The sequence below is a fragment of the Phascolarctos cinereus genome, unplaced genomic scaffold, assembly GCF_003287225.1.
Source record: "Phascolarctos cinereus isolate Bilbo 61053 unplaced genomic scaffold, phaCin_HiC Scaffold_4;HRSCAF=312, whole genome shotgun sequence".
Classification (NCBI taxonomy): Eukaryota; Metazoa; Chordata; class Mammalia; order Diprotodontia; family Phascolarctidae; genus Phascolarctos; species Phascolarctos cinereus.
In genome coordinates, this window is record NW_027555847.1 from 393,836,618 (window position 1) to 393,862,311 (window position 25,694).

The following is a 25,694-nucleotide window of genomic DNA, read 5'->3' on the forward strand; positions in this document are numbered from 1 at the left end:
CAGGTAAGGCAAATTTTGAATATTAGGTTACTGCTTTTAAGAACTATATCACTAGCTTGTTACCCTATGTCATTTGTCATTGTGTGATGTAAGCAGGATGGTATGGTGGACAGGGCACTGGATTTGGAGTAAGAGAACCTGAGTGTGAGTCCTGGCTCTGTCACTTTTTTGTGGTGTGACCATGAAAAAGATTGTCCTGAGAATCAAATAAGATTCTATACATCTACAAAGTTCTACATAAACATCAGCCATTATTGATTATTCTGTCCAAATCATCGTGGGGTGGTTGGAGTACCCTGTTATTTACGATCTGTGTGACCTTGGGGAAGTCACGGCCTTTTCCTTCACTGTAAATATGTGGGGTTTGTGCTCAATGATCTCTAAGGCCTCTTATAGATGTTAATTATACAATCTTAAAAGGTTTATTTAGCATATGTGCTACTAAAGCAAGCACATATAAAACTTATTTACCAATCTAAATTCATTTTTTCCCTCCTGTGATTTTAGGATCATCTCTGATCTTTAATACCACGTCTGATATTTGTATGATTCATTTTGATCCGAGCATACATTGCCTTAGATTTATCTCTTTGTACACATTGAAGGGCCTAATACAATGTTGGATTTAAAGTTATTTTTAATAATAGCGCATGAGAGCAGATGTTTCTATTGATGTGAATAAAACTTGATCCAACATGGAAATATTTAATGAAACAACTGCAAGCAGCAAAGTCATCTAAAAACAGGAGACACTGGAATGCTAAAAATCTTTTGGGAGAAGTCAAGATGTCCACTCACATTCAGTGTCCAATGTGTCTGTCTATCTGTCTTTCTATTGCTTCTAGAATTTAAAACATAAGCTCTCTAGCCTGGCATTTCAAGCCCATCGCAATCTGGCTCCAGCCTACCAGACAAATTTTGTATTACTTCTCTTCACCCACATTCTACGTTTTAGCCACACTGAACGTCGTGCCATTCTCTGAACTTGGCATTCCATTTCCTGTCTCCTTGCCTTTCTCGGCACATGCTGTCCTCATGCTGGAATGTATTCCTTCTTCCCTTTTCCCCTCTTGGCATCCCCTATTTCCTTCAAAGCTCAGCTCAAGCACTATTTCTTTTTAAATTTTTTAGTATATTTTATTTTCCCCCCTAATTACATGTGAAGACAATTTTAAGCATTTTTTTTTAAATTTTGAGTTCCAATATCTCTTCCTCCATTCCTATGCCCCTCTCTGAGAAGGAATTAATCTGACATCAATTATACATGCACAATCATGTAAAACATGTTTCCATACAGTCATTTTGTGGAAGAGAACTTAAACAAACAAAAAAGAATAAAGAAAGTGAAAAGTCATATGCTTCAGTCTGCATTCAGTCACTCTTTCTCTGGAGGTGGCTACCATTTTTCATCATGAGTTCAGGCACCACTTCTTAAAGGAAGCCATTTTTGAACCAGGCCTTAGTGCTCTCTCCCCCATGAAATGATCTAGTATCTTCTTATTTAATTTACACATTGTATTTTCCAGTATTTCTCCTTTGGGGCAGAGACTTTCTTGTCTTTTTTTTGTGTGTGTCTTTGAATTCCCAGACCCTGGATAATGTCTGTCTGCCTCAGTTTCCTCAACTGTAAAATGGGGATAATAACAGTACCTGCCTCACAGGGTTTGTTTTGACGATTAAGTGAGTCATTGTAAAGTGCTTAGCACAGTGCCTGGCTATTAAGTAGGCACTTAATAGATGCTTATTCACTTCCATCTCTCTAATGTATAATTGTGTATGTATGTATGTATATGTACATGTATACCTATCATATATCCACATATTTTATATATCCACATATATATTTAAAGTTCACAAAGTGCTTTACGTGCATTTTCTCATTTAATCTTCCCAACAACTTTGCGTCATTAGTACTACAGGTATTTTTATGCCCATTTTACAGAAAAGGAAACTGAGACTCAATTAAGTGACTTGTCCACATTCATAGATTTATTAAGTTTCAGATCTGGGATTTGAAGCCAAGACTCCCTGATCTCACTCCAACATTCTTTTTACTATGCCATACTATTTTTCCACAGGGTGTTTAATAGATGCTTGGTCAATCAATCAGTAAGCATTTATTAAATGCCTACTGTGTGACAGGCATTGTGTTAGATGGTGGGAAGAGGAAGATAAAAATGAAACAGTTTGACCCTCAAGGAGTTTATAATCTAGATAACACATGTAGGTAGTTGTATGCAAAATACATATAAGACAATGGGGGTGGGAGGAGGAGGTGGCATTTGAATTGAGCCTTGAAGGGAGGTAGGGAGTCTGAGAGGTCGAGGGGAGGAAGGATTGCATTCCAGGCAAAGGCAGAGAGAGAGAGATGGAGGACTATGTGTGAGAAGTAGTAAGAGAGACAGTTTAGCTGGAATGTTGTGAGAGAACAGGAGTAACATGAAATGAAGCCAGAATGTTAGATTGGGACTAGATTGTGAAGGGCTATGAATACGCACTGGAAAAGCTTCTATTTGATCATAGAGGGAATCGGGAGCCAATGGTGTTTATTGGGAAAGACACTACTCAGATCTGAGCTTTAGCAAAATCTTTTTGGCAGGTATATGGTGAATGGATTAGAATGGAAACTTAAAGCAAGGCGATCAATTAAGAGATTATAACAACAGACTAGGCAAGAGGTTGAGAAGGCCTGTACTAGCAAGGGAGGTGTGTGAATGGACAGAAGAGCAGAGATGCTCAGAGCTGGGGAGGTAAGATTTGGCCACTGATTGTTTAACTGAAATTAATTTTTTACTGCTCTTTTTTAAAAGTTCAGTTACATATACCTCACAAAATTCTTCTCATTTAAGTGGGTATAGCTTTCACTACTTTGGGCTTTAAGGAGAAGAAGCATTCTTTAAATTAGGCTTTATGGGGTAAAGTAGCCAGTGACTCTTCTGTGTTCTACCTAAAAGAAATCAGTTAAAGGGCCTGGAGAAAAGGTATACTTTTTTTGTTTTGGTAGGAAGTGTAGAAGCCTCATCTACCAATGCAGATGAGCATTTTGTCTGTAATTTCATCCTGGGCTACATAGTAACAAGCCAGAATGTATTGCCACACTGTCTTCCTACTTGTTTAAATCTGAGCATTTGCTGTAAAATACGCCTGGGCCTTCTCAACCTTCTATATGTAGTTATTAACAGTGAACATTTGCATCGTGCTACAAAGTTTGCAAAACACTTTACCTATGTTATCTGTTTGCATATGTTATATATTCAGTCGTTTCAGTCATGTCCAACTCTTGTGGCCCAATTTGCCATTTTCTTGACAACAATACTGGATTGGTTTGACATTTCCTTCTCCAGCTCATTTTACAGACGAGGAAACCGAGACAAACAGGGTTAAGTGGCACAGTCAGTAAATGTCTGAGGCCAGATTTGAACATAGGAAGATGAGGTTTTCTGCATCTAGGCCCAGTACTCTATCCACTGAACCACCTAGCTGCCTCTAGCACTTCATTGTTTGCAAAGCACTTTACGTGTTATTTTGTTTGATCCTCACAGCAACCCCACGAATTAGGTATTAATATTATTCTATTTTACAGATGAAGAAACTGGGGAAGGTCGAGTGTTTGCCCGGGGTGATATAGTCAGCAACTGCCTGGGGCAGAAATTTGAACTTGCATCTTCCTTACTCCAATACTGGACAATTCCAATAGTTCATCATGTAGAACAACAGAAGACAGAGTAAGCAGGTAGTTTGACATAAGGCTCACACAGGATTTATTAGCCAAATGGAATTTGGTAGACAGTGATTTTCAAAACGTTTTCAAAAGCTGTGATAGATGCCACTTATCCCGAAAATTTTTATGCTTCCTGGTTGGAGAAAAGTCATATATGGAAACCGAGAAGCACCTATGAGGTTTAGACAATAGAAATTTAAAATATAAGGGCATGGACTATTTCATTCTTGCCTTTCATTGTATCTGCAATCTAGGCTTTTATGCCAAATTCATTGCTGATTGGTTGGTTGTTAACGGAGCAGAAGAGCTCACTCTAAGAGTACTCTTATCTCCATGGGAATGAAGACTATCTCTGATCTACTTCATCTTTTAAAATACAGTCTCCTTATGTAAAATATTAACACTTCCTTCATTGACAATGCAATGCTATCAGCAAAAGTAGAAATAATGCTAAATTTCCCAAATTAGAATAAATGAATATTTTAAGTTAGAGATTTAGTAAGTGAATTATCCACAATCTTTACTTTTTTTCTTTTTTTAGTGAGGCAATTGGGGTTAAGTGACTTGCCCAGAGTCACACAGCTAGGAAGTATTATATGTCTGAGGCTGGATTTGAACTCAGGTCCTCCTGACTCCAGGGCCAGTGCTCTATCCATTGCGCCACCTAGGTGCTCCAGCAATCTTTACTTTTCAAAGAATAATTTCCTCAGTAGCTCTCAGTGGTTACTATGCAGAACCCAATCCAGTGAAGTCAACTCAGAAGTCAGAATGAAATCGTGGTCTGTCATGTCACTTCCTACTACCCATCCGAAAGCTGGACAATATCAACTCATTTAGATTTAGAAGGTATTTCAGTGAGAAAGCAAAGCCTGTCAAAACATGTCTTCCATCCCAGGCTCTTTTCTCAAACATATTCAGGGATAACTCTCCTTCAAGTGGCTGTGAGATCTATTTCTATATGTATACACACACACACACACACACACACACACACATGCTAAACATTTATATATGGGTATGTATTTAGAACCTAAAGACATATGTGTGTGAATCTGTAATTTTATCCCCATGGGGAACTTCTGGTGTGGAAACTCCTTCCACACTGGCACTTGCCCTGCAACCTGAAATCATAAAGAGCTGTTTGGGGCACTTGTCTGGGCAAGTGATTTGTCCAGGGCAGGACAGGTTGTACGGTATGAATGGGGATTTGAACCTAGGTCTTACTAATTTTGATGTTGGAGCTCTACTATGCCATGGTGCTCTCTCTGTTTCTCTCTGTCTGTCTTTATCTGTGTCTGTATCTCTGTTTCTTTCTGTCTCTGTCTTTTTGTCTCTGTCTCTCTCTGTCTCTGTCTTTGTCTCTCTCTGAATGAACTTATGATTTCAATGATTTAGCAAATTCCTAGTAAGGAAACTCCTTCTACTAATGTAAATCATTAGTTGCCCTGGAATTTATAGTCTTGAAGAGTTTGGAGGCACTACAAGGTTAGTAAAATGGTCTAGTGGATGGCAAACTGGTCTGAGAGACCGAGTTCAAGTCTTGTGTCTGATGCTTAATAATTGTGATGTTGGCATGAGAGTGCAGGTAAAATCTTATGATAGCAATTGGTATGGAACATTGTTGTGATGATATTAGAATTGAATTATAATGCATCTACTAAAATCCTAATCCAATTCCCTATTGTGGCGTGGAAGTTTTTGTCCTGTACTGAATTATAGGTTCTTATAAGCTAGGCCAGTGGAGCACAAGTTCTAGCAGATTGTATTAAGCTAAAAAAGATCTGAGTAGGAGACTAGAAATGGACTTCATAGCCATTTGTCAAAGGGCTGATCTCGCTAAGGGTCAGTTTAGAGAGTGTTGTTGAGGGTCAATAGGGCCAGCTTAAGGGTAATGGGTAGAAGGATTTCTTAGTGGTATAATTGAACTGTGCTACATATTGCCAGGTAAATAACCCAACACATTTTTTTCTATAGTTTTACAGAGCTTTGTGACCTTGGGAAAGGCAATTAACCTCTCCTGGGTACTTTCCCTTTATTATAAAATGAGGAAGTAAGATGAAATTACTTCAAGACAACTCCAGCTCTAACATTGTATGAATCTTTGATTATTCAGTGGATTAGAATCAGAGAAAGTACTTATTACATAGGATCTTTTTATTGTACAGCAGAGGTGTCAAACTTAGCACTCACAAAGCTCCTGAGTGCTGCTAAGCAGATTAAAATGTAACTGGGAAATGTTTAACTAAATGATCAAAATACAATTCAACACAGATAATGTTAATTTGTGTTTTTCTAAGTCAATATGTGGCCCATGAAGCTCCATTTCCATTTGAGTTTGATACCACTATTGTTCAATATTTTAAACCAGATAAACAAAGTACTATCATACTTATAAAAATGTATTAATGATGTGAAGTGGGATTTAGAAGTTAAAAATCATTTGCTTTGGTTAAGCAGCACTCCCTATTGGAACCGGAATGATCTGGTGACTGCAACAGAATTCCTATCCTGAAACGAAATCCATTGTGATAAAGAACATTGATAATCTGGAGATGGTGAATTAGTTCCTTCAGACTATGACTTAAAGGATCAGTTGAAGAGATTGAAGATGTTTAGCCTGGAGAAGATAAGATTGGGTGGGACAGGGAAGGCTATGATGGCCCTCTTCAAGTAACTGAAACTGTTACATAGAAGAGGGCCATATTTAACTCTCTTTAGTCCCATATGACTGAATCAAGTAATCTTTAGAGGTTGTGATAAGGCACATTTGGATTTGATGTGAAAAAACAAAAACAAAAAACAAAAAAAAACCCCAAACTTCAGAAACAATAAATCAACCCTAAAGTGGAATTAATTGCCTCAGGAAATAGTAAGGTTCCCTCTCATTAAAGGTCTACCAGCAAGGTATAGATGATCAATTTTTAGAGACAATGTAGAAGACATTTTTGTTCAGTCATGGTTTTAGACAAGATGGCCAGAGGTCCCTTCTGGTTCAGTGGGATCTCAGATGAGTACAGAATCAAAACAAATGAACAGGAGCAAGATAGTGGCTACAAGAAGGATGCTGAAAGGCTCTGACCAATCAGGGTGAGATTTCTATACAAAGTAGCAGAGTGAAAGCATCTAGAGAGAAAAATTGTTGGAAGGTTGGACAAATGCTTCAGCCTTGTGCTTCTAGTGCTTAACACAAGGTCTTGCACAAGGAAGATGCTTAACAATTATTCACTGAAACTGAATTATAGAAAGGATTCTTCACTAAGAAGGAGGGTAGATTAGATCACCTCCAAGATTTCTTCCTAAAATTCTCCAATTTACATGGTTTAACCTGTCAACAGAAGCCCAACTCTCAAATGAGTTTTGGGATTCCTCCTCCCACATTCCTCAGTCTTTACAGCTGACCCCTGGATAGACACTTGATAATTTTACAGTTCCTCTCCATTTTGTGGGTCCCACTTTATATTTCTCTATGTTCTTATCAGCCCCTCTGAATCTGCATCCTTTTTATGCTTAACTTCTGCACCTTCTTTCTCTTTCTTCTTTTGCAATTCCCACTTCAAGAACTAATTTGCTCCCAGATTATCTATTTTGACCATTCATTCATTGAAGACCTTACTCAAATCATGTTGAGGACAACTCAATCACATTCCCCCAACCAACACGCAGTTCTAGTTCTACTAGAAAGTATTCTTTTTAATATACTCATCAATTATAGTTATCATTTGCTTTATTAAAAAGATATTGAGGGGCAGCTAGGTGGTGTAGTGGATAGAGCACTGGCCCTGAAGTCAGGAGGACCTGAGTTCAAATCTGGTCTCAGACCAGATCCTTGACACGTACTAGCTGTGTGACCCTGGGTAAGTCACTTAATCCCAATTGCCTGGCAAAAAAAAAAAAGATACTGAAAGGGCAGCACTAAAAGCCTTAAATGGATATGCATCAACAGCATTCCCTCCAATGGTGCTGATTGCAACTCATTCATTCCCTCTTATACGGTGCAGCATTTATCTATTTTGGCTCATAAATTATTCAGAGAGGTGTCCACCCAACATTCTGGGAGTCTTGTCTAGGTCTCTTGATATTATGCAGGTACCACATAATCCTTTGGGGGCAGGCACTATCTTCCTTAAATAGATTGACTATTAAACTGACAGATTTGTACCCACATCAGCCATACATCATTTTTTTCCTTGTAAAATTACTTGTTTCATGGCAGCAAAACAATTTAGAGGCCTACATTAGGACTTGTAACGTGGGAAATAGAAATAGTTTCACATAACAATGGGATGCTTAAATGAAATTGTTAAAACAGGATTTCATCTATATTAGAAGTGATACTTCTTCCTGACTGCTCTGGGTTAGTCAAACTAGGGGACAACTGGTAAGTATTCAGTCCTTGATGACCTGGGACAGAGGATTTTTTGTAGGAGTCATTAGGGATTCTTTCAAGCATAGTCAAATTGAAGTAGACAACAATGCTATCATCAGGGCAGCTCCATTCTAAATACTTAACTACCTAAAATTAGATAAAAAATTGTTTTAGGTTATACTAGCTTTCTCAATGTATGTAGTACTCCAAAGTTATGAACTATATTCACATTAGCTCATTCAATTCTCACCACCATCTCAGGTAGGTAGTGAATGTATCATTTTCCAAATGAGAAAATTTAAGCTTAGAGAAAAAGTGAGTTCTACAAGGCTATACAATTAGGGACTGTCAGAGCTGGGATGCAAAACCCTAGAAGTATAGGTGATAGATACACAATTTACTCAAAATGGCCTAGCAAGGAAAGCAATGCTAGGATTAACACTCTCATATTCCATGAGAGAATACTGAGATTCTGAGATTAAGTGAATTTCCCATGGTCACAGGGCCAATAAATGTCTAGGGTGGGATCTGAAAACAGTTCTCCTGCCTCTGAAAATGATGATCTTTCTGCTAAACTCTCTCAGAAAAATATCAAGAAATGAGACGCTTTGGCCTCCTAGAATTGCTATTTTTAATTTATGAGCTGTGCCTATGACACAAATCAACAGCTTCACTTTCTGTGGGGCTCTAAGTTTGTGGAAGAGCTGACATTTATATAAACCATGTTCTCTAATGAAAAGCAGCAGTGGTTAGGGAACTGGACTTGGAGGCCAGTCTTGCCTCTAATAGCCATTAGCTGAGTGATTCTCTGAGCATCAGTTTTCTTATCTGCAAAATGAGAAAGTTACATTCAATGCCTTCTCAGGTCCCTTCCAGCTATAAACCTATGATCATATACTGCTTTTCTTTTAAGAAGTTTCAAATATTTCATTTGAGATTATTATAGCACTTTCAGGTTTGCAAAGTACCTTGCAGATCTGATCCTCACAACAATTCTGGGAGGCAGATGCTTTTATTATACCTAATTTGTCGTTGTTGTTGTTAGTCGTTTTTCAGTTACGGCCAAATCTTTATGACCCCATTTGGTGTTTTCTTGGCAAAGATACTGAAGAGGTTTGCAATTTCCTTCTCCAGCTCATTTTACAGATGAATGAACTGAGGCAAACAGGGTTAAGTGTCTTGGCCAGGGTCACGAAGCTAGTAAGTGTCTGAGACTGGATTTGAACTCAGGTCTTCCTAGCATCCAGGTCTGGCACTTTATCTGTTTCATCACCTAGCTCCACCAATTTACAGATGAGGAACCCGAGGCAGGTATAGGTTAAGTGACCTATGTAAGGTTATAAAGATAGTAAATGTCTGATGCGGTATTTGAACTCAGATCTTCCTAGGTTCAGTACTCTATCCACCACGCCACCTTCCTTCCAGTTCCTAATCTACTTGTAAATTAGATCCCCTTAGAAGCCTTTCAAAGTAGCAAATTAGACAGATGGGAAAATTAAGATGATCATACCTGAACCTGAGTTTCTTGTTTTCACTCATGTAGCAATTCCACTCTAATATGTAACTTCTTAGTAGGTTGCCTAGGAGCACTGAGAAGTTGACTGATTTGCCCAGACTAGTGTCAGAGGGAGACTTTGAATCCAGATCTGCCTGGCTCCACAACCAGGCTTCTACTCTCTATACGTACACCAGAATATCTCTCCAAACAGTTTTATATGAAGACAATATTTAATCTGCATCCTTCCTTCTTCTCCAGGACCAGTGAGGATGAAAAAAATAAGTTAGAATCATTTATGTTTTCAGGCATTTAACCTTCTTTAGGAATAGTAGCTATATCAGTGATTTCCATTGGTACAGAGAACTCCCAGTGAGAAAACACTCTGGTAAAGTAAGTTAGTTCCTTTTCTCCAACTTAGAGTTCTAAAGGATTGCCTGGGGCCCTCTGAGGATAAATGACTTGCCCAGAGTCATACCGCCAGTATAGGTTCAGAATCAGAACTTGAACTTGTCTTCCTAGTTTTGAGGCCACCTCTCTAACCATTATGTCACACGATCTCTTCTTAGACTGGTTAACTATGTGATTCCAGCTACACAAGTTGCCTCCTTATTCCTCTTGCTCTGCTTTGGGATTGAAATAATTTGATAAAGATAAAGGTTGAATACTAAAAAGAACAAGAATGAAGTTGTGCCAAACATTAAGCCCAGGCCTACTTGAATGGAGCAGAGTATATCTACATCACATGGAAAAAGTAAACGGCACAAAGCTGGGACAACAGGCAGGTCAGGTCCATCAAAGGATTATTAAGAGACAAAATGTATGATCTACAATAAAAAGGCATATCTATTAAGTATAGTTAATTTTCTATAGGAAAGTACTTGAGGAAAATTAACCTTCCTATCACCTTCCCTAGTAGTTAATTATCACCTTTGTTTTACTGAAAGGTGAGGCAGCTTTCTCAGAGGAATAAAAAGACAGTTAATAAAGTCAGAAGAAAAAGAAAAGTGGTACAGGGGAAAATGTCATTGTACACAAGGTTTTTCCAATTACCTGCTTCAGCATATTGAAGCAAAAATAACTCACAACTATCAATAATATAAGAAAATAAAATTCAACTTAAAAAACATTTAAATTTTTAACCAAACAGGAATTTGAGGTAGAAAAGACAACAACAAAAAACTGAGAAAAGGTAAAAATTTGCATAAACACCAAAAGTCCACAAAGGAAGGTTTGAAAAATTACTTTCCCATTTACACATGTGGTCTTTTCACCCATTCTACTGCTTTTGTTGTTGCCATTGAATTAGGATGAAAATTTTCAGTTTGCTGAGTTATTAAGGTTTGATGAGATTTCAGATTTATAGAGTAGTGGAGATCAATTCAATAATAAGAGCCAAAAATTTCAATTTCTAACTATATGCTTCAAGGCTCTCAACATACTACCAGCAACTCCTTTTTAAAAAATTCATATAACAATTGAAGGACAACCAGTGAATTCTGTAGGATGGCTGCTTATGTATGTGTGTATTAAATTCGAGATATACCAGATCCTATAATAATTGTTAAACCAGACAGAAATTTTTACAAAAGGTAAAATGTCACCAGAACCAGGAAATGTTGAGGATACCAAATAGTGGCTCTATATAATGCTAATACTATATATGCATATTAGTTAATATATGTTAACTAATATATTATATATGTGCAAAATTTCCCTAACCACTTACCCATAGAGTGTAATCCCTATCACCTTCAGATGCATTTTCCCATAAAGTTCTAGGTAGTGTCAAATTATGGGGGAGGAAGAGGAGAAAGTGTCACAAAACGACATACCATAAAAAAATTTCTGGAACATTTTCCCAGAAAAGTCATTAGCTACATGAATATCATGGATGGACAAGAGCAAAATCATTATAGAACAAAAATACTTGCTTTAGAAAATACTAAGGTATTTGACATGAAAAAGAAATAGGATCAGATTTAGAAAAACAGGCTTGTGATAAGATAGCTCATTAATTTGGATTAAAGATTCGAACTACAACTGTCAGAAGGACACAGCAATGCTGTGTCCAGGGGCAAGGAACATAAGACCATGTTGACCACATGAGACAACAAATAAAAAAGCAAATAAATGGCCCTGATCACTCCCAGTCCCTAATACCACTGCCACTCCTCAAACCCCGGGAAGAGGATCATCAGAATCTGGGTCAGGAGCCGCCTGCTCTCCAAGTCGCCGGACGGGTCTGCTTAGGCGGGTTTGCTCACTCACCTATCTTGGCCAAGCTAGCCACGAGAATCCAGAGTGCGATGATGTAGGGGTCCTGGACGTGATCCCATTTGAAACTGATAACCCAGAAGCCCTCATTTCCGTGGTTATCGTGCTCTAAGTTCTCTTCAGTCCCCAGGACCCGAGGTAGCATCCAAAGGGCCAAAAACAAAAGTCCCCAGGCCGGGAAACTGAGCCTAGGGTGCATCCCCCTCGCCCTGAGCGCCATCCTGCAGTCGGACACTGAGGGTTCTCCGAAATGCGCTGCTTCCAGCCGGGGGCAGTGACAGTCGCTGACAGCAACCACCTGCCCTCGCTGACAGCTCCCGAGTCCAGTGACGGCGGTGCGGGTGCCGATGCCGGCTCAGCGCCCGTTCCAGCCTGATGGCATTGACATAATCTCTGACATCCCCTTGTGGCTCTGAGCCTCACCTGCTACTCCCGGCTCTGTATCAGGCCAGGGCTGGCAGGCAGGTAGATGGACTGACGGACTGACAAACTGGCACGCTGGGCGCAAAGGGGCTCGGGGCAGCCCTGCCCGGAGAAGGAGAACACCCGAGAGCAGGAGTGGGAGCGGAACCGAGGGTAGTGCAAGGTGCGAGCGGCTGGTCCGGCAGCAGTTCTCTTTATTGGGCGGCCCCACAGCCCTGAGAGGCGGAGCTTTCCCCTCCCTGGACACACACACACACACACACACACACACACACACACACACACACACACACACACACACACACACACACACACGCACCCCTACACACACACACACACACACACACACCCCTACATAGGTCACACACACTCACGCACACGCAAATGTACCCCGCCCCGCGCTCGCTGGACCTCAGGCTCTCGCTGGCCTGACCCCTGGCGAAGGAGTCCGGCTTGGCCGAGCAGGGCAAGACCAGTCCGAGAGCCGCCAAGGGGCCGGAGCGGGCGAGCTCAAAGCGGTCTGTTCCCACGGCTTCTACCGACAGTCCCAACCGCGCGGTGGACGGGGAGGTTCTCGCCACGAGGTTAGCGTCTTGGGGTCCCCGCAGCATAAGCACTGGGGAGAAAGGCACGGGAACCCCGAGGGAGGAGAGCACCGACCCACACAGGGTTAAGCACAGGAGGAGGGTCCGAGACCTGGGACAGATTCAGAAAAGCGGTTCGGAGAGAGCACAGATTAGCAATGTTAACAGGATGCTGAGAGCAGAGGCGGTGATGGCATCAGGGGACGGGCACCGGGACAGGTGTGAGTGTTTGATTTATTTCAGTTCAATAATTTTTTTAAACTCCCAATTGTGTGCAGAGGAGCCCTATGCTAGGGATTGGGTGAGATAGAAAAGTAACTCATGGAGTTTATAGTCATATAAGACAACGACATGTGAAAATGATTATCTTATAAACTAACACAGGCTTGAGAGGTGAAAAAAAAGCTTTAGGTGGAGTCTGTGTAGGGAAAAAAGCAATACTGACTGTGGGGATAATAAAAGGCTTTCTATAGGATATGGCCTTTCATTTGGGTAGAAGAACCAAAGTGCAGGAGGGTAGGTTTTGAGGCATAGTGTTTCCTGGTGTAAACAGCTTCAATAGCTTAAGTCTAAGCTTCCTTTTTCCTTTTCCATTTGTTCAGTTCAAGAACATTTTTGTTGCATTTTTGCCAATGTCATGGCTAATTAATGATGCCTCAATCACTTGGGGTAGCCCAAGGTGTCATGGGAACAGATTTATCAAGACAGGTACATAAAGTGGAAGGCAGCCGTCAGTTAACAACCTATGAGCATTTATTAAGCAATTATGTATGTGCCAGTCACCATGCTAGGCACTGATGATATAGAAACAAAAGTGAGACAATCCCTGACCTCAAGGAGCTTACATTCTAGAGGGATCCCACATATGCACACATATGTATGTATATACATGTACATACATATGCAAGATATAAAACACGAGATATATAGATACAGTGAAGCAGGAAGGCAGATGAATGGCTTGGGGGAACCAGGAAATCCCTCTTGAAGGAAGGGACACTTAAGCTGAGCCTTAATAGGAGTTAGGGGTTTCCATGAGGCAGAGGGGGGGAAGAGTTCCAGGCATGGGAGACAGCCTGTGCAAAGCCCCAGCTGCAAAAGATGGAATGTTGGGTATGAAGAACAGAAAGCCCAGTTTGGCTGGAGTATAAAGTATATGAAGCGGAGTAACCACTATTAAGTCTGAAAAAATAGAGAAAGTGGGAATTTTAAAGGTCAAACACAGGAATTTGTATTTTAGCCTGAAGGTAAAGGGGAGCCTTTGATGCTTGACCAGCAGAATTTGTAAAAGATGGCAGAGTCACAAGACAGGTTTGAATCTCATTTCTACTAAGTATGTCATCTTGGAAAAGTAATTTTCTATCTGGGCCTCAGTTTCCTCATCTTGGATGGTCTCTAAGGTCCTTCTAAGTACTGAATCCTATGATCATATGACTGTAACAGACATCTTCCAGGAACATTTACTCCCAGATGTCGGTGAGGTTACTTTCTTCTAAAAGGGGAAAGCCTACTGACCCAATGCTGGCTGTAAAAATAGCTAGTTTCAAAGGAAAGAACAGAGCTGACCATCTGGACATAGAACAATTCAACAACATCATTTAGAATTTGCTCCGTACAAAGTTTAGCATCTAAAGGAAATACAAAGATACAAATATTAGCCAATTTACAAGAATTTCTTAAGTGCTTACTCTGCTAAGTACAAAGAATAGAAAGAAAAAATAAAAATGTCCCCATCCTCAGGGTGCTTACATTTTAATGGGAAAGAAAACATGTATATGAGTAAGTATATACAAGATACAGAAGAGATGGAAGGGGAAGACTCTAGCAGCTGGGCGTACTAAGAGTCTTCCTGAAGAAATGGAATCTTGTAGGAAGCAGGGCATCTAAGAGGTGTGTGTGTGTGGGGGGGTGATAGACAGCATTTCAGGTATGGGAAGTAATCAGTACAAAGGCACAGAGGTGGGAGATGGGCCACTGTGGCTAAATGGAAGAGTGCATGAAGAAGTACAATGTGGAAGACTGTAAAGACAGGAAAGAGAGAGATTGTGATGAACTTTAATTGCTACAGAGAGGAGTTTATAAGTAGGGGTAGAGGCTTACCCCTTGTCCCAAATTAATCATTGAAGGCTTAACCATCTTGGTTACCATTAAAAAATTAACTAGGTATAAATAAAGTACTTAATCAATTTGAAAGGATCACAGCGGTTTTAGGTCATTGAATGATAGCAGATGACTCCACAGAGAAAATATCTTGTGATTGGTTAAAAAGAATTAGTCATGTCCTATGCAGCTATTTTATAAAAATAGCAATCTAGTTTGGAGCTAATCAGTAGAACTGTAGGGGGAAAAATCCACCAGTGAAAGGCTTTGAAGGAAGCAGTGCTTGAGGTGTCAGGAACGGGGGTGGGAGAAGCACCATTCCTCCCTCCCCTTTCTCTCAGTCTTCTCTTTCTCTGTTTCTGCCTTTCTCTCTCTCTCTTCCTTTCTCTGTCTCTCCTCTTTGTGTATCTCTTTTCCCCTTTCTCTTCTCCTCTCTCTTTTCTCTGACTCTTCTCTGTCTCTGGGTCTCTGTCTCTGTCTCTCTCAGTCTCTCTTCTCCTCCTTCTCTAACTCTGTCTCTCGCTCCATCTCTGTCTCTCAGTGTCCCTGTCTGCCTCTTTCTCTGTCTCTCTCCCTCCCTCCCCCCAACACCTTCCCTTGACCAGGTGATACCCTTGTGAATTTCAAAGGTCAGAAGATCCGAGCAGCAGTGTTCACCAGAGCCAATCTATTAGCCAATAGCCAATAGTCCCTGGAGCAGCAGCCTGACAGCATCTGCTGTGTTGCCACATCAGATATCAGATATTAAGGAAAGGCAGCTGCAGAGTGAGATTCCCCTCCCCCTCTCAAAGGGCAGGCAGAGGATTTCAGGCTATGGAATCTATAAAGACAATGGTCCTTGGAGCCCAGGAGAACTACATCTGGGGAAGTTCTTGAGGTCTCACAAAGGACACAGAGCTTTCCCAAAGCTCTTGACTATCTGCACATGTCCCATGAGCTTTGTGCTTTTAATTTGAGGCCACTCACCCCAGTGATTTTATGTTTGCAAAAAAGAGTGTACCCCCAAATTGGATGAAACTGTTTTTTTTATAACAACTGTCCTTACTATATCTGCTTTGAAATAACTTTCCTAAAAGCAAATTAAATCTGATAACCAATGAGAAGTATGCCTATGGGGACTTGTGAGAGACAGTACTAGAAACCCAACTGCTCAGGGTTAACTCTAGAACCCAGGGGGTAGTAGCCAGTTGCCCTCTAAGACCCAGTGAAAGTGAGAGTTGAGGAAGTAGTCCCAGGCACTAGATATATTTGCTACAACTATTTAATCATTGAAGCAGTAGTGAGCCACTGGCATTTACTTAATAGGGTAGTGCCATGGTCAGACCTGATACAGTCATCACTTTGGTGACTATGCAAAGGATTGGAAGAAGGATAGAAATGAGGCAGGGGCACCTATGGGGCTATTGAAGAGGTGAGGAGGGAGAGCCTGAATGAGGATGGGAAACAGGAGAGCAGAGAAGGGGAGGTGTCAGAGATGTGGAAATATGAAAGACATGACTTTGCAACTGCTTTTGTATGTGGCATGAGCAACAGTAAGAATTAACCATGACATGCAGGCTATTAACCAAGGTGACTGGAAGGATAGGGATGTCCTTTACAGTAATAGGGAAAGTCTGGAAGAGGGGTAGGTTTGAAGAAAGAACATGAAGAGGTCTATTTCAGACATGCTAAGTTTGAGATGCTTAAGGGCCATACAGCTTGAAATATTCAATAGGCAGTTGGTGATATGGGAGAGAAATTAGGGCTGAATATATAGATTTAAGATTTATCTGCTTAGAGATAATAATTTAACCAATGGGAGCTGATGAGATCAACATTATAGAGAGTAAAGAGAGGGGACCCAAGACAGAGGCTTGGGGGAAACCCACAGTTAGTGCACATGACACGAAGAGCTCAGCAAAAGAAAATGAGAAGACATGGTCAGATAGATAGAAGAAGAGCTAGGGGAGAACAATATCCAGGAGGAGATGGCCATCAATACTACCAAACGTTACAGAGAGGTCAAGAAGGACATGATTGAGAAAAGGCCATTGGATATGTCCATTAAGGGATCATTTGGGAAAGAACAGCTACAGTTGAAAGATGAGGCTGGAAACTAGATTTCAAAGCATTTTGAAGAGAGTGAGAGGATGGGAAGTAGATACATTAAGAGTAGACAGCTTTTGCAAGTTTAGCTGAGGAATGCAGAATAGATATAGGACTATCAGGGATGGTGGGATCTCCTGAGGGTTTTTTTTTTTTTAAGGACAGGGAGACTGGCTAAACAGTAAGCTCTCAGTGGTTTGCTCTGGCTTGAACATACCCATAGAATGCTGAGCCTGTGTCTTAGCCACTCCCAGGGAAACAGATGCTCACATGTTTTCAGGTCCGAAGGACTTGGCACTTTGGGATGACCCTGCAAACCTTGAGTAGTCCCTGCCCCTACTCCCATGACTGTGGGGGGCAGGGCACTGTGTCAGTTTGAAAAGAGACAGGTCCTTAACTCCTATGTACATGCTCATTTGCTCTCCCTCCTTCCCCCTCTCTCTCTTCCTTCTCCCTCCCACCTTCTCTCTGTCTTTCTGATTTCCCATGAGGGGTATGGGTAGGTATACTCTAACCAGAGCAAATCAGATGACCTGCAGTTTACCACCCTTATAAATCAATAGATAAGGAGAGATTGAAAATTATATAGAAAGAGGAGATGACAGTGGGGGCAATTAGCCCATAGTTCTTGTCCTTAAAAAGCTTATAATTTGGTAAGGGAAAAAAGAAATATACACGAATAACCCATGGCCCAAAACCCCAGCTTGCATTTATACAGGTCTGGTTCAATTTTGAGATGCCTCCCTAAAATTTCTTTTTGACTTGTTTCCAGTTTCTTCTGGAAGTACCCAAATAGAATTCCCATGTCTAGGTATTTACAGAAAAGATAAAATGGCCCTTTTCTCCTCAGGTCTCATGGCTCCCCCTCCATTGATCTACCATTGCTTCTTTATTGCTGCCATCTCAGTCAACAAGTATTTATTAAGTGCTTACTATGTGGCCACACTGGCTAAATGCTGGACACAAGGAAAGCCCAAAACCTGCCCTCTGCCCTCAAGGAGTTTGTATTCTTTTTTTTTTCTAAAGAAACTAAATCTGATTTTATTTTTCAAAGATCTGTCTTCTCTCTTTCCCATCTCCTATACCAACCCTCCTCCCCCTAGTTGAGAAAGCAAGAAAAACAAAATACCCTATTACAAACATGTTTAGTCAAGCAAAACAAGTTCCCGCATTGGCCTTGTCCAAAAAAAAACCAAAACAAAACAACAAACCACATCTTAATCTTAAGTCTATCACCTATCAGGAGGTAGGTAGCCTGTTTCATTATTGAGTTCTTTGGAATCACGGTTGGTCATTGTATGGTCTAGAGGTCCTAAGACTTTCAGAGTTGATGGTCTTTACAAAATTGTTATGTATAAATTGTTCTCCTGGTTCTGCTCACTTCACTTTGCATCAGTTCATACAAGCCTTCCCAGGTTTTCCTGAAACCATCCCCTGAACCATTTTTTACAGCACACACTAGTATCCCATCACATTCACATACAGTACCAGTCATTCCCCAGTTGATGGACACCCCTTCAGTTTATAATTCTTTGTTGCAGGAAACAGAGCTGTTAAAATATTTTTAGTACATATTGATCCTTTTCCTTTTTCCTTAATGTTTTGCAGTACAGACCCAGCAGTAGTATTGCTGGATCAATGGGTATGCACAGTTTAGTAGTTTTTAGAGCATAGTTTCAAAATGCCCTCTAGAATTGATGGAAGGAGCTCACCTGCTAATAGGGGAGACAATATGCAGTCTGAGGACTGGGCTGGGCAGACTGAAGAAGCCCGCACTGTGTGAGTCCTACTCCTATCTACTCTCTTGGGCCTTGCTCTCTTCCATTTCTTCTATATGTTCACATTTTAAAAAGTCAAGATCATCACTAGTCATTTCTCAGTCATCCTCAAGTGCCCCCCTACATACTTAACATACAACAATGGTTAAATAAACTCTAGTACATTAGTATAATGGAATGCTATTATGATTTTAAGGCTGATAAGGATAAGGAACGTAAAAGAAATTTGGAATTACTTTTATGAAATAATGCAGTGCATCATGATCCTCTATGCCTATGTAAAAGTAAAAGTGAATAAGCACAAATAGACAAAGAATCCTGACAAAGATTTTAGAATGAGGAACTGAAAAGTTATAGCACTTTATGCACTAAAATTAATTAAAATGTAAAAAGTTCTTAAGCAAGTTAGGAGGCTGCGGTGATGTTAAATACTAGTCTTTCAATAAATATTTTAATAAAATTTCAAAATTTATAAAAGTGAGAAGTAACTTCAGCAGCTACTACTGCAGATATACACACCCCTCACTTAGTAATCAAATAAACTCTTAAAGAAATTGTAACTCTTGGGTCAGCTAGGTGGTGCAGTATAGAGCTCTGGCCTTAGGGTCAGGAGAACTTGAGTTCAAATCCAGATTCAGACACTTGACACACACTAGCTATGTGATCCTGGGCAGGTCACTTAGCCCTGACTGCCTCAACAAAAAGAAAAAAAAAACAGCAACTCTTTAAACATTCTTATACAGCATTTCCAGTCTAACTTTTTTAAATTTCTGGGCATGATACTCTAGATCATCTACATTGTTTGAGTCCTTTGTGTTTGCATAATGACTCAAATTATACTTAGCACCTTAGCACATTTATTATACATTAAGCAAGAGTAATATTCTAGGTCAGCACTTTTCCAAACCAAACTATAACAAGGATAGGTGAAATATCTAAAATCTTTATCACCAACGACCCATTAAAATGGCTTAAGCATTGTGTGTATACACACATATACAAACATATATATGTATATATGTACATATTATATATAATTTTATTGGTCTGGACAGGGATATGGTTTTTATCATTGTAAGGAGCTCCCAGGGAGGGATTCCTTTTACAATTCGCAGACAGGACCTGCTTTGCAATTTATCATCTTGGAGCATTGCCTGAAGGCACTGAAATGTTGAGTTACTTACCCAGGGTTAGCCAGGAGGCATCAGAGGGATCTGATCAGGTCTTGACTCCAAGGTCTATTGTTTACTATTCCACAATGATGTATGTGTGTATGTATATGTATGTCATATGTATTTATATTATATTACACAATATATATACACACCATAAATACATACTTCCATATCAGTTCTTTCTCTAGAGGTAGATAACATTTTCCTTCATAAGTCCTTCATAGTTGATTTGAATGATTATGTTACTCAGAATAGCTTAGTCTTTTCCAGTTACTCTTCAAATAATATTGCAGTTACTGTATTCAACGTTCCCTTGATTCTGTTCCTTTTATTCTGCTTTATTACATTTACGTCTTTCCATGTCTTTCTAAAAAGCAAACTACTTATCATTTCGTATAGTTCAGTAGTATTCCATCATAAACATATAACACAACTTATTCGGCCATTCCTCAATGGATGTGCATTCCCTCAATTTCCAGTTTTTTGCTACCACAACGAGAGCTGCTATAAATATTTTAGAATATATAGATTCTTTTCCTTTTTCCTTGATCACCTTGGGAAACAGACCTAGTAGTGACATTGCTGGGTCAAAAGGTATATGAAGTTTTATAACTCTTTGGTCATAATTCCAAATTGCCCTTCAAAATGGCTGGATCAGTTCACAATTCCACCAACAGTATATTAGTGCCCTAATTTTTTCCACATCCTCTCCAACATTTGTCATTTCCCCCTCTTATCGTTTTAGCCAATCTGATAAGTGTGAGATGGTACCTCAGAGTTGTTTTAATTTGCATTTCTCAAATCAACAATAATTTAGAGCATTTTTTCACACAGCGCTAAATAGCTTTTATTTCTTCATTAAAAAGCTGCCTGTTCATATACTTTGACCAGTTATCAGTTAGGGACATATATTTATTAAATAGAAAATCTTTTACCATTGAAGTAAAATATAAATCCACATTAAGAAATTATAAATATAGATACAAAATTATAAAAATAGACACAAAATAAAAATTGTATAAGCTGAAGATGATTGGTGTAATTGTTGATATTCTTTCTTAAGAAAGAAGAGGAGCCTTGTAGATGGCAGTGAAGGAAGTGAGTCAGGGGTCACTGACATGTTGAGCACCAAATCACATCATAAAAATGAAATTATTGATATTTTAAAAGCTGGAAAACAAATGGTTACCAGTGTAGGAGTTATTTTCAAATTAGTTTTCTGTGTACAGTCAGATAACTGATTAATTAAAGCAAAGATAAAAATCAATAACAAATTAAAAGAAGGAAAACAAGAAGGTAGAATGTACAACTGTGCCAATCGTATCTAATCTGACCTGTTTAAACAAGCTATTGACACTGAAAAATCGGAAATTAGATTAAAAAACAAATACTGATTCAGAATTATGATTTCCTACCAAAGGAATCCTACCTGATATAAATTAACTATCACAATGGGAGGGGAGAAGAGCCCAGAAACTACTTCAGTAGCAAAATACGCAATCTCTTTACCAAAGGGATATATTTGACAGCCAAGACAACCCGAATTTAGAATATAAATTCAATTATGAAGTCTTATAGGGGAGTACAATGAAAGAACATAAACAATATCACCTCATAAAACAGCAAATATCAGTGAGTGGGAAAAGAAATTTTTAAAAGTTTCATTAATCTATCAACAAACATTTATTAAATGCTTATTGTGAATCAGGAACTACTTAAGGTACTGAGGATACAAATGCAAAAATGAAACTGTCCCTGCCTTCAAGGAACATTCTATATGAAGCAGCAACACATATATAAAATACAATATATGCAAATACTTACAAAGTATATACAGAAAAAATGCGAGGTAAATATTTTAGGTGGAAGGCACTGAAGCTGGAGAAACTAGGAAAGGATACATGTAAAAGTGTTGTTTGAATGGAGCCTTGAAGGAAAAAAAAAAGGATTCTAAAAGTAGAGATGAGGTAGGAAATGTGTTCTAGGCATGGGAGACAACAACAGCAAGAAAGCCAGTTTGGTTTGAATTACTATTTCTGGTCTCCCCATGCTAATGCCTTCTCTCTCCAATGTTACTATGTATATCCTCACATATGTGCATGCTCCTGTTAGAATGTAAGCTATTTGACAGCAAAGACTTTTTTTTTTGTCTTTTTAACCCCATTGCCTACCATGGTGCCTGGCACATAGCAGTCACTCAATAAAATACTTGTTGACTGATTACTTTAATTTGATTGATTATTTAAGGGTAGATTTGTGCCAAATTGTAGAAGTAAGGAAGGCCTTAAGTACATTGGTGCAAACACAAGAAGATAGGAATGTGGGCAAGAATCCCACAGGGCAGACAGATACAAAAGGATTCTGAACTGCATCATTGGAAGGAACTCCCAGACAGATGAGATTACAGGTCCATCAAATATCTGAGTAATAGTTTCTCTAATTCTTCCCTCTTGTCCTTATAAAATAGAAGCTCCTTGAAGGCAGGGACTATTTTATTTTCATCTTTGCATTTCCAGAACCTACATAGTACCTCGAAAAAGGCAAGAATTTTATAAATGCTTGTTAATTATTGATTGGTTGGTTCTGAGTACTCAAATCGTCAAAAAGATAAGTCAAGAAATTGCCAAATGCTCTGATGTTTTTGGAAAGGAACTTCTAATATACTTCAGGATAGTCTCACTATTATGTCTACTATTTTATCTGCCTTCTTTTGATGGTTGTTAAAAAATCTTGATCAGGAAAGTAGTATCCAAGGAGAAGAAAGTCTGGTTTAAGGTTTCATTTTGACATGAGCCTGACTTTTAATTTAGAATATTGCAAAATCTGTCAAGGCCTACTAATCTAGAAAGGCTTCAAGCACAGGCCTAATGTCTTATATGTTGATTATCTGAGGACTAAACTAGCTAAGCTCAGACATCACCAGAAGATTGGTGATCAAGTGATGAATATTTTAGCCAGAGCAATCAAGCTGTCAATAAGCATTTATCAAGCACTTATTGCCAGGCACTGTGCTAAGTGCTAGGGAGACAAAGAAGAAGTAAAAACACATCAAAACAGTCTACTAGGGTATACTGGGCCTGCGATCTAAATTGGTTGCTAGAATGCCCCCATGTTTGGTCAGTGTATCCAGTATGAAGTACTAGGTAAATATCAGGAAATCACAAGACTAAATAGTGCCAGGATGCAGACAGAATCTAGATTAATTTACTTTATTTATTTTCTCCCATTTAAATCTCTCTTGCTTAAGTGGGCAAGCCTTTAGCTAAGCACGTTTCCCCCAGTAAGATTCATCCAGTTCATAGCCAAGGGCCTATCATTTTTATATCTTAAGCTATGATCCAGAAAACTAAATCCTAGTCTTTGACACCATCAGTATAAGTACCTATTCATTTCCCATAATTTTTTCCTCAATCCGCACATGTAATAAGAGACAAATATACCATCTGTTCTCTAGTCCTCTACCCAGGATTTCAAAAGTCACAAGAGAATCTCCAGATTTCTTCTGGTAATATCAGTCATTTCCATAAGAATCAGAATATTTGAGAAGTCTCCAACCTGCAAGTTCTCCTCACTTCTTAGATACATATACTAGAAAGATAACATTTCTCCCAGCTGACTATGTAAAGTCTATGTGAGTTTATATCTATACATCTCAGCAGAACCACCAGCTATAAGAATATTTTTCCCCTCCTGGGGCAACAGGTCTGGGATAACTTAGGTGTTAACTTAGGAAGCAGGAGAATAGACTAAATGATCATTGAGATCCTTTCCAGTCCTATACTTATAATTATTTTAATTTGATCTTTAAAACCTTAGTTTTATATCTGAGACAAACTGGTCCAGCTTATTAATCAACTGGGATGTCAGGCATCATGCTAATCTCTGAAGATATAATGAATCCTAAACCATTGGGCGCCAAAATTAATGAGGTTTTATTCTATTCTCTGAAAACAAACAAAATGATCTTCCCACCATTTTAACTTATGCTTAGAAATCAAGAGCAGGGAGAAGAGGTCTAATAAAAACTTCCTGAATAAATTATCAGTGTATTATAATTGTGGCAAGAGAATATAATGGAGTATTAGTGTACTAGAAGAAATGATGAACATGATGAAAAAGAGAAACATGAAAAGACTTATGAATTTATACAAAATGAAGTAATAGGACAGGAAAACAATATATGTAAGGACTGCAACAACGTCAATGGAATGAACACCAACAAAACAACTGAAAGTGAATGCCAAAAGTTACAATGACCAAGGTTGGTTCCAAAGAAGAGGTATGAGAAGATTCCTAATGTGAAAAATTGCATATAATGTCAGAATTTTGTGATATGTTGGTAAGTTTCATGGAACTTTTCTCTTTCTTCCTCTTTTTTTTGTATTTATTATAAGGACTAGTCCTATAAAGGGATGTAGTAGGAAATAAATATAGGTGATATAAAAACAAAAGATATCAATAAATATTTATTTAAATATAATATAGCATGAATTAATAGTATATCATATCCAATCACATTTCTTCCCCTCATGCTTTCTCCCTTCCAGTCTTGAGGAAGAAATGTAATATTTTTTTTCTAGTTTTCCCCCTTGTTTCCCCAGGTAGCAACAACAAAGTACAACTTCTGAAGACTCGGTAAGAGCAAAGAAAGTTGCGTCTAATTCAACCTTGTTTTTGCAAAGTAAATGGAAGTCTCCTTAATCATAGTTCAAACCTCTTACTAAACCTACAAAGGCTATATTTTAAGGACTGAGAACCCGATGGGGGTGGGGGGGTGGGGGAGAAGGATATTATGTGAATAAATAAGAGCAAACCTAGCCATGGTATAGTTGGGTAAAAGGGCATACTGTTTAGTAACTTTTGTATAGAATTCTGAATTGCTTTCCAGAATGGTTGTACCCATTCATTTCTACCAACAGGGTATTAATGTGCCTGTTTTCCCACAGCTCTTCCAACATTTATCATTTTCCCTTGTTGTCATCTTTGCCACTCTGATGAGTGTGAGGTGTAATCTCAGAAGTGCTTTAATTAGCATTCTCTAATTAGGAATGATTTGGAGCATTTTTTCATATGTCTATAAATAGCCTAGCTTTCTTCCGCTGAGAACTGTCTGTTCGTATCATTAGACTACTTATCAACTGGGGAATGGATCTTTCTAAATTTGAATCATTTCCTTATCTATCTCGGAAATAAGACTTTTATCAGAAAAGCTTGCTACAAAGATCTGCCCTCCCTGAGTTGTTTCCCTTTTAATCCAAACTTTATTAAATTTGTTTATGGAATAACTTAAAATTTTTGTAACAAAAGTTATCTGTTTTATTTCCTGTGATCCTTTCTATTCCTTGTTTGGTCATGACCTTTTCTCGAGTCCATAGATCTGATAGGTATTTTTTTCACATTTCTTTGATTTGTTTATGATGTTACCTTTTGTATCTAGGTCATGCACTCATTTGGAACTTATCTTTGTACAAGATACCTTGTACGTCTCATAAAAGGTGTTGGTCTAAATCTAATTTCTTTCATAGTTCTATCCAATTTTCCCAGAAGTTTTAAAAAATTAAATACAAGTCCTTTTCCCAGTAGCTAGGGTCTTTGTGTTCATCAAATCCTATGGTATTAGATACATTTGCTGCTATATGTTGTGCATCTAATCAGTTCCACTGATTGATCTTTCTGATTTTTAACCAGCA

General features: G+C 38.9%; 1 protein-coding gene and 1 long non-coding RNA gene across 2 annotated transcripts in view; one reads left to right on the forward strand and one right to left on the reverse strand.

Moving 5' to 3' along the window:
- The window catches only part of SLC9A3 (solute carrier family 9 member A3), a 117,250-nt gene extending 104,739 nt beyond the window's left edge, over nucleotides 1–12,511 (reverse strand). The window contains 1 exon segment of the mRNA XM_020985668.2: nucleotides 11,854–12,511. Coding sequence (XP_020841327.1) covers nucleotides 11,854–12,079 — 226 coding nt within the window. The 5' untranslated portion in view covers nucleotides 12,080–12,511.
- Nucleotides 12,512–12,531: 20 nt separating this feature from the next.
- The window catches only part of LOC110207917 (uncharacterized), a 31,446-nt gene continuing 18,283 nt past the window's right edge, over nucleotides 12,532–25,694 (forward strand). Inside the window, exon 1 of the long non-coding RNA XR_002324354.2 lies at nucleotides 12,532–12,866. This is a non-coding gene — a long non-coding RNA (uncharacterized LOC110207917). The remainder of the gene's footprint in view (nucleotides 12,867–25,694) is intronic.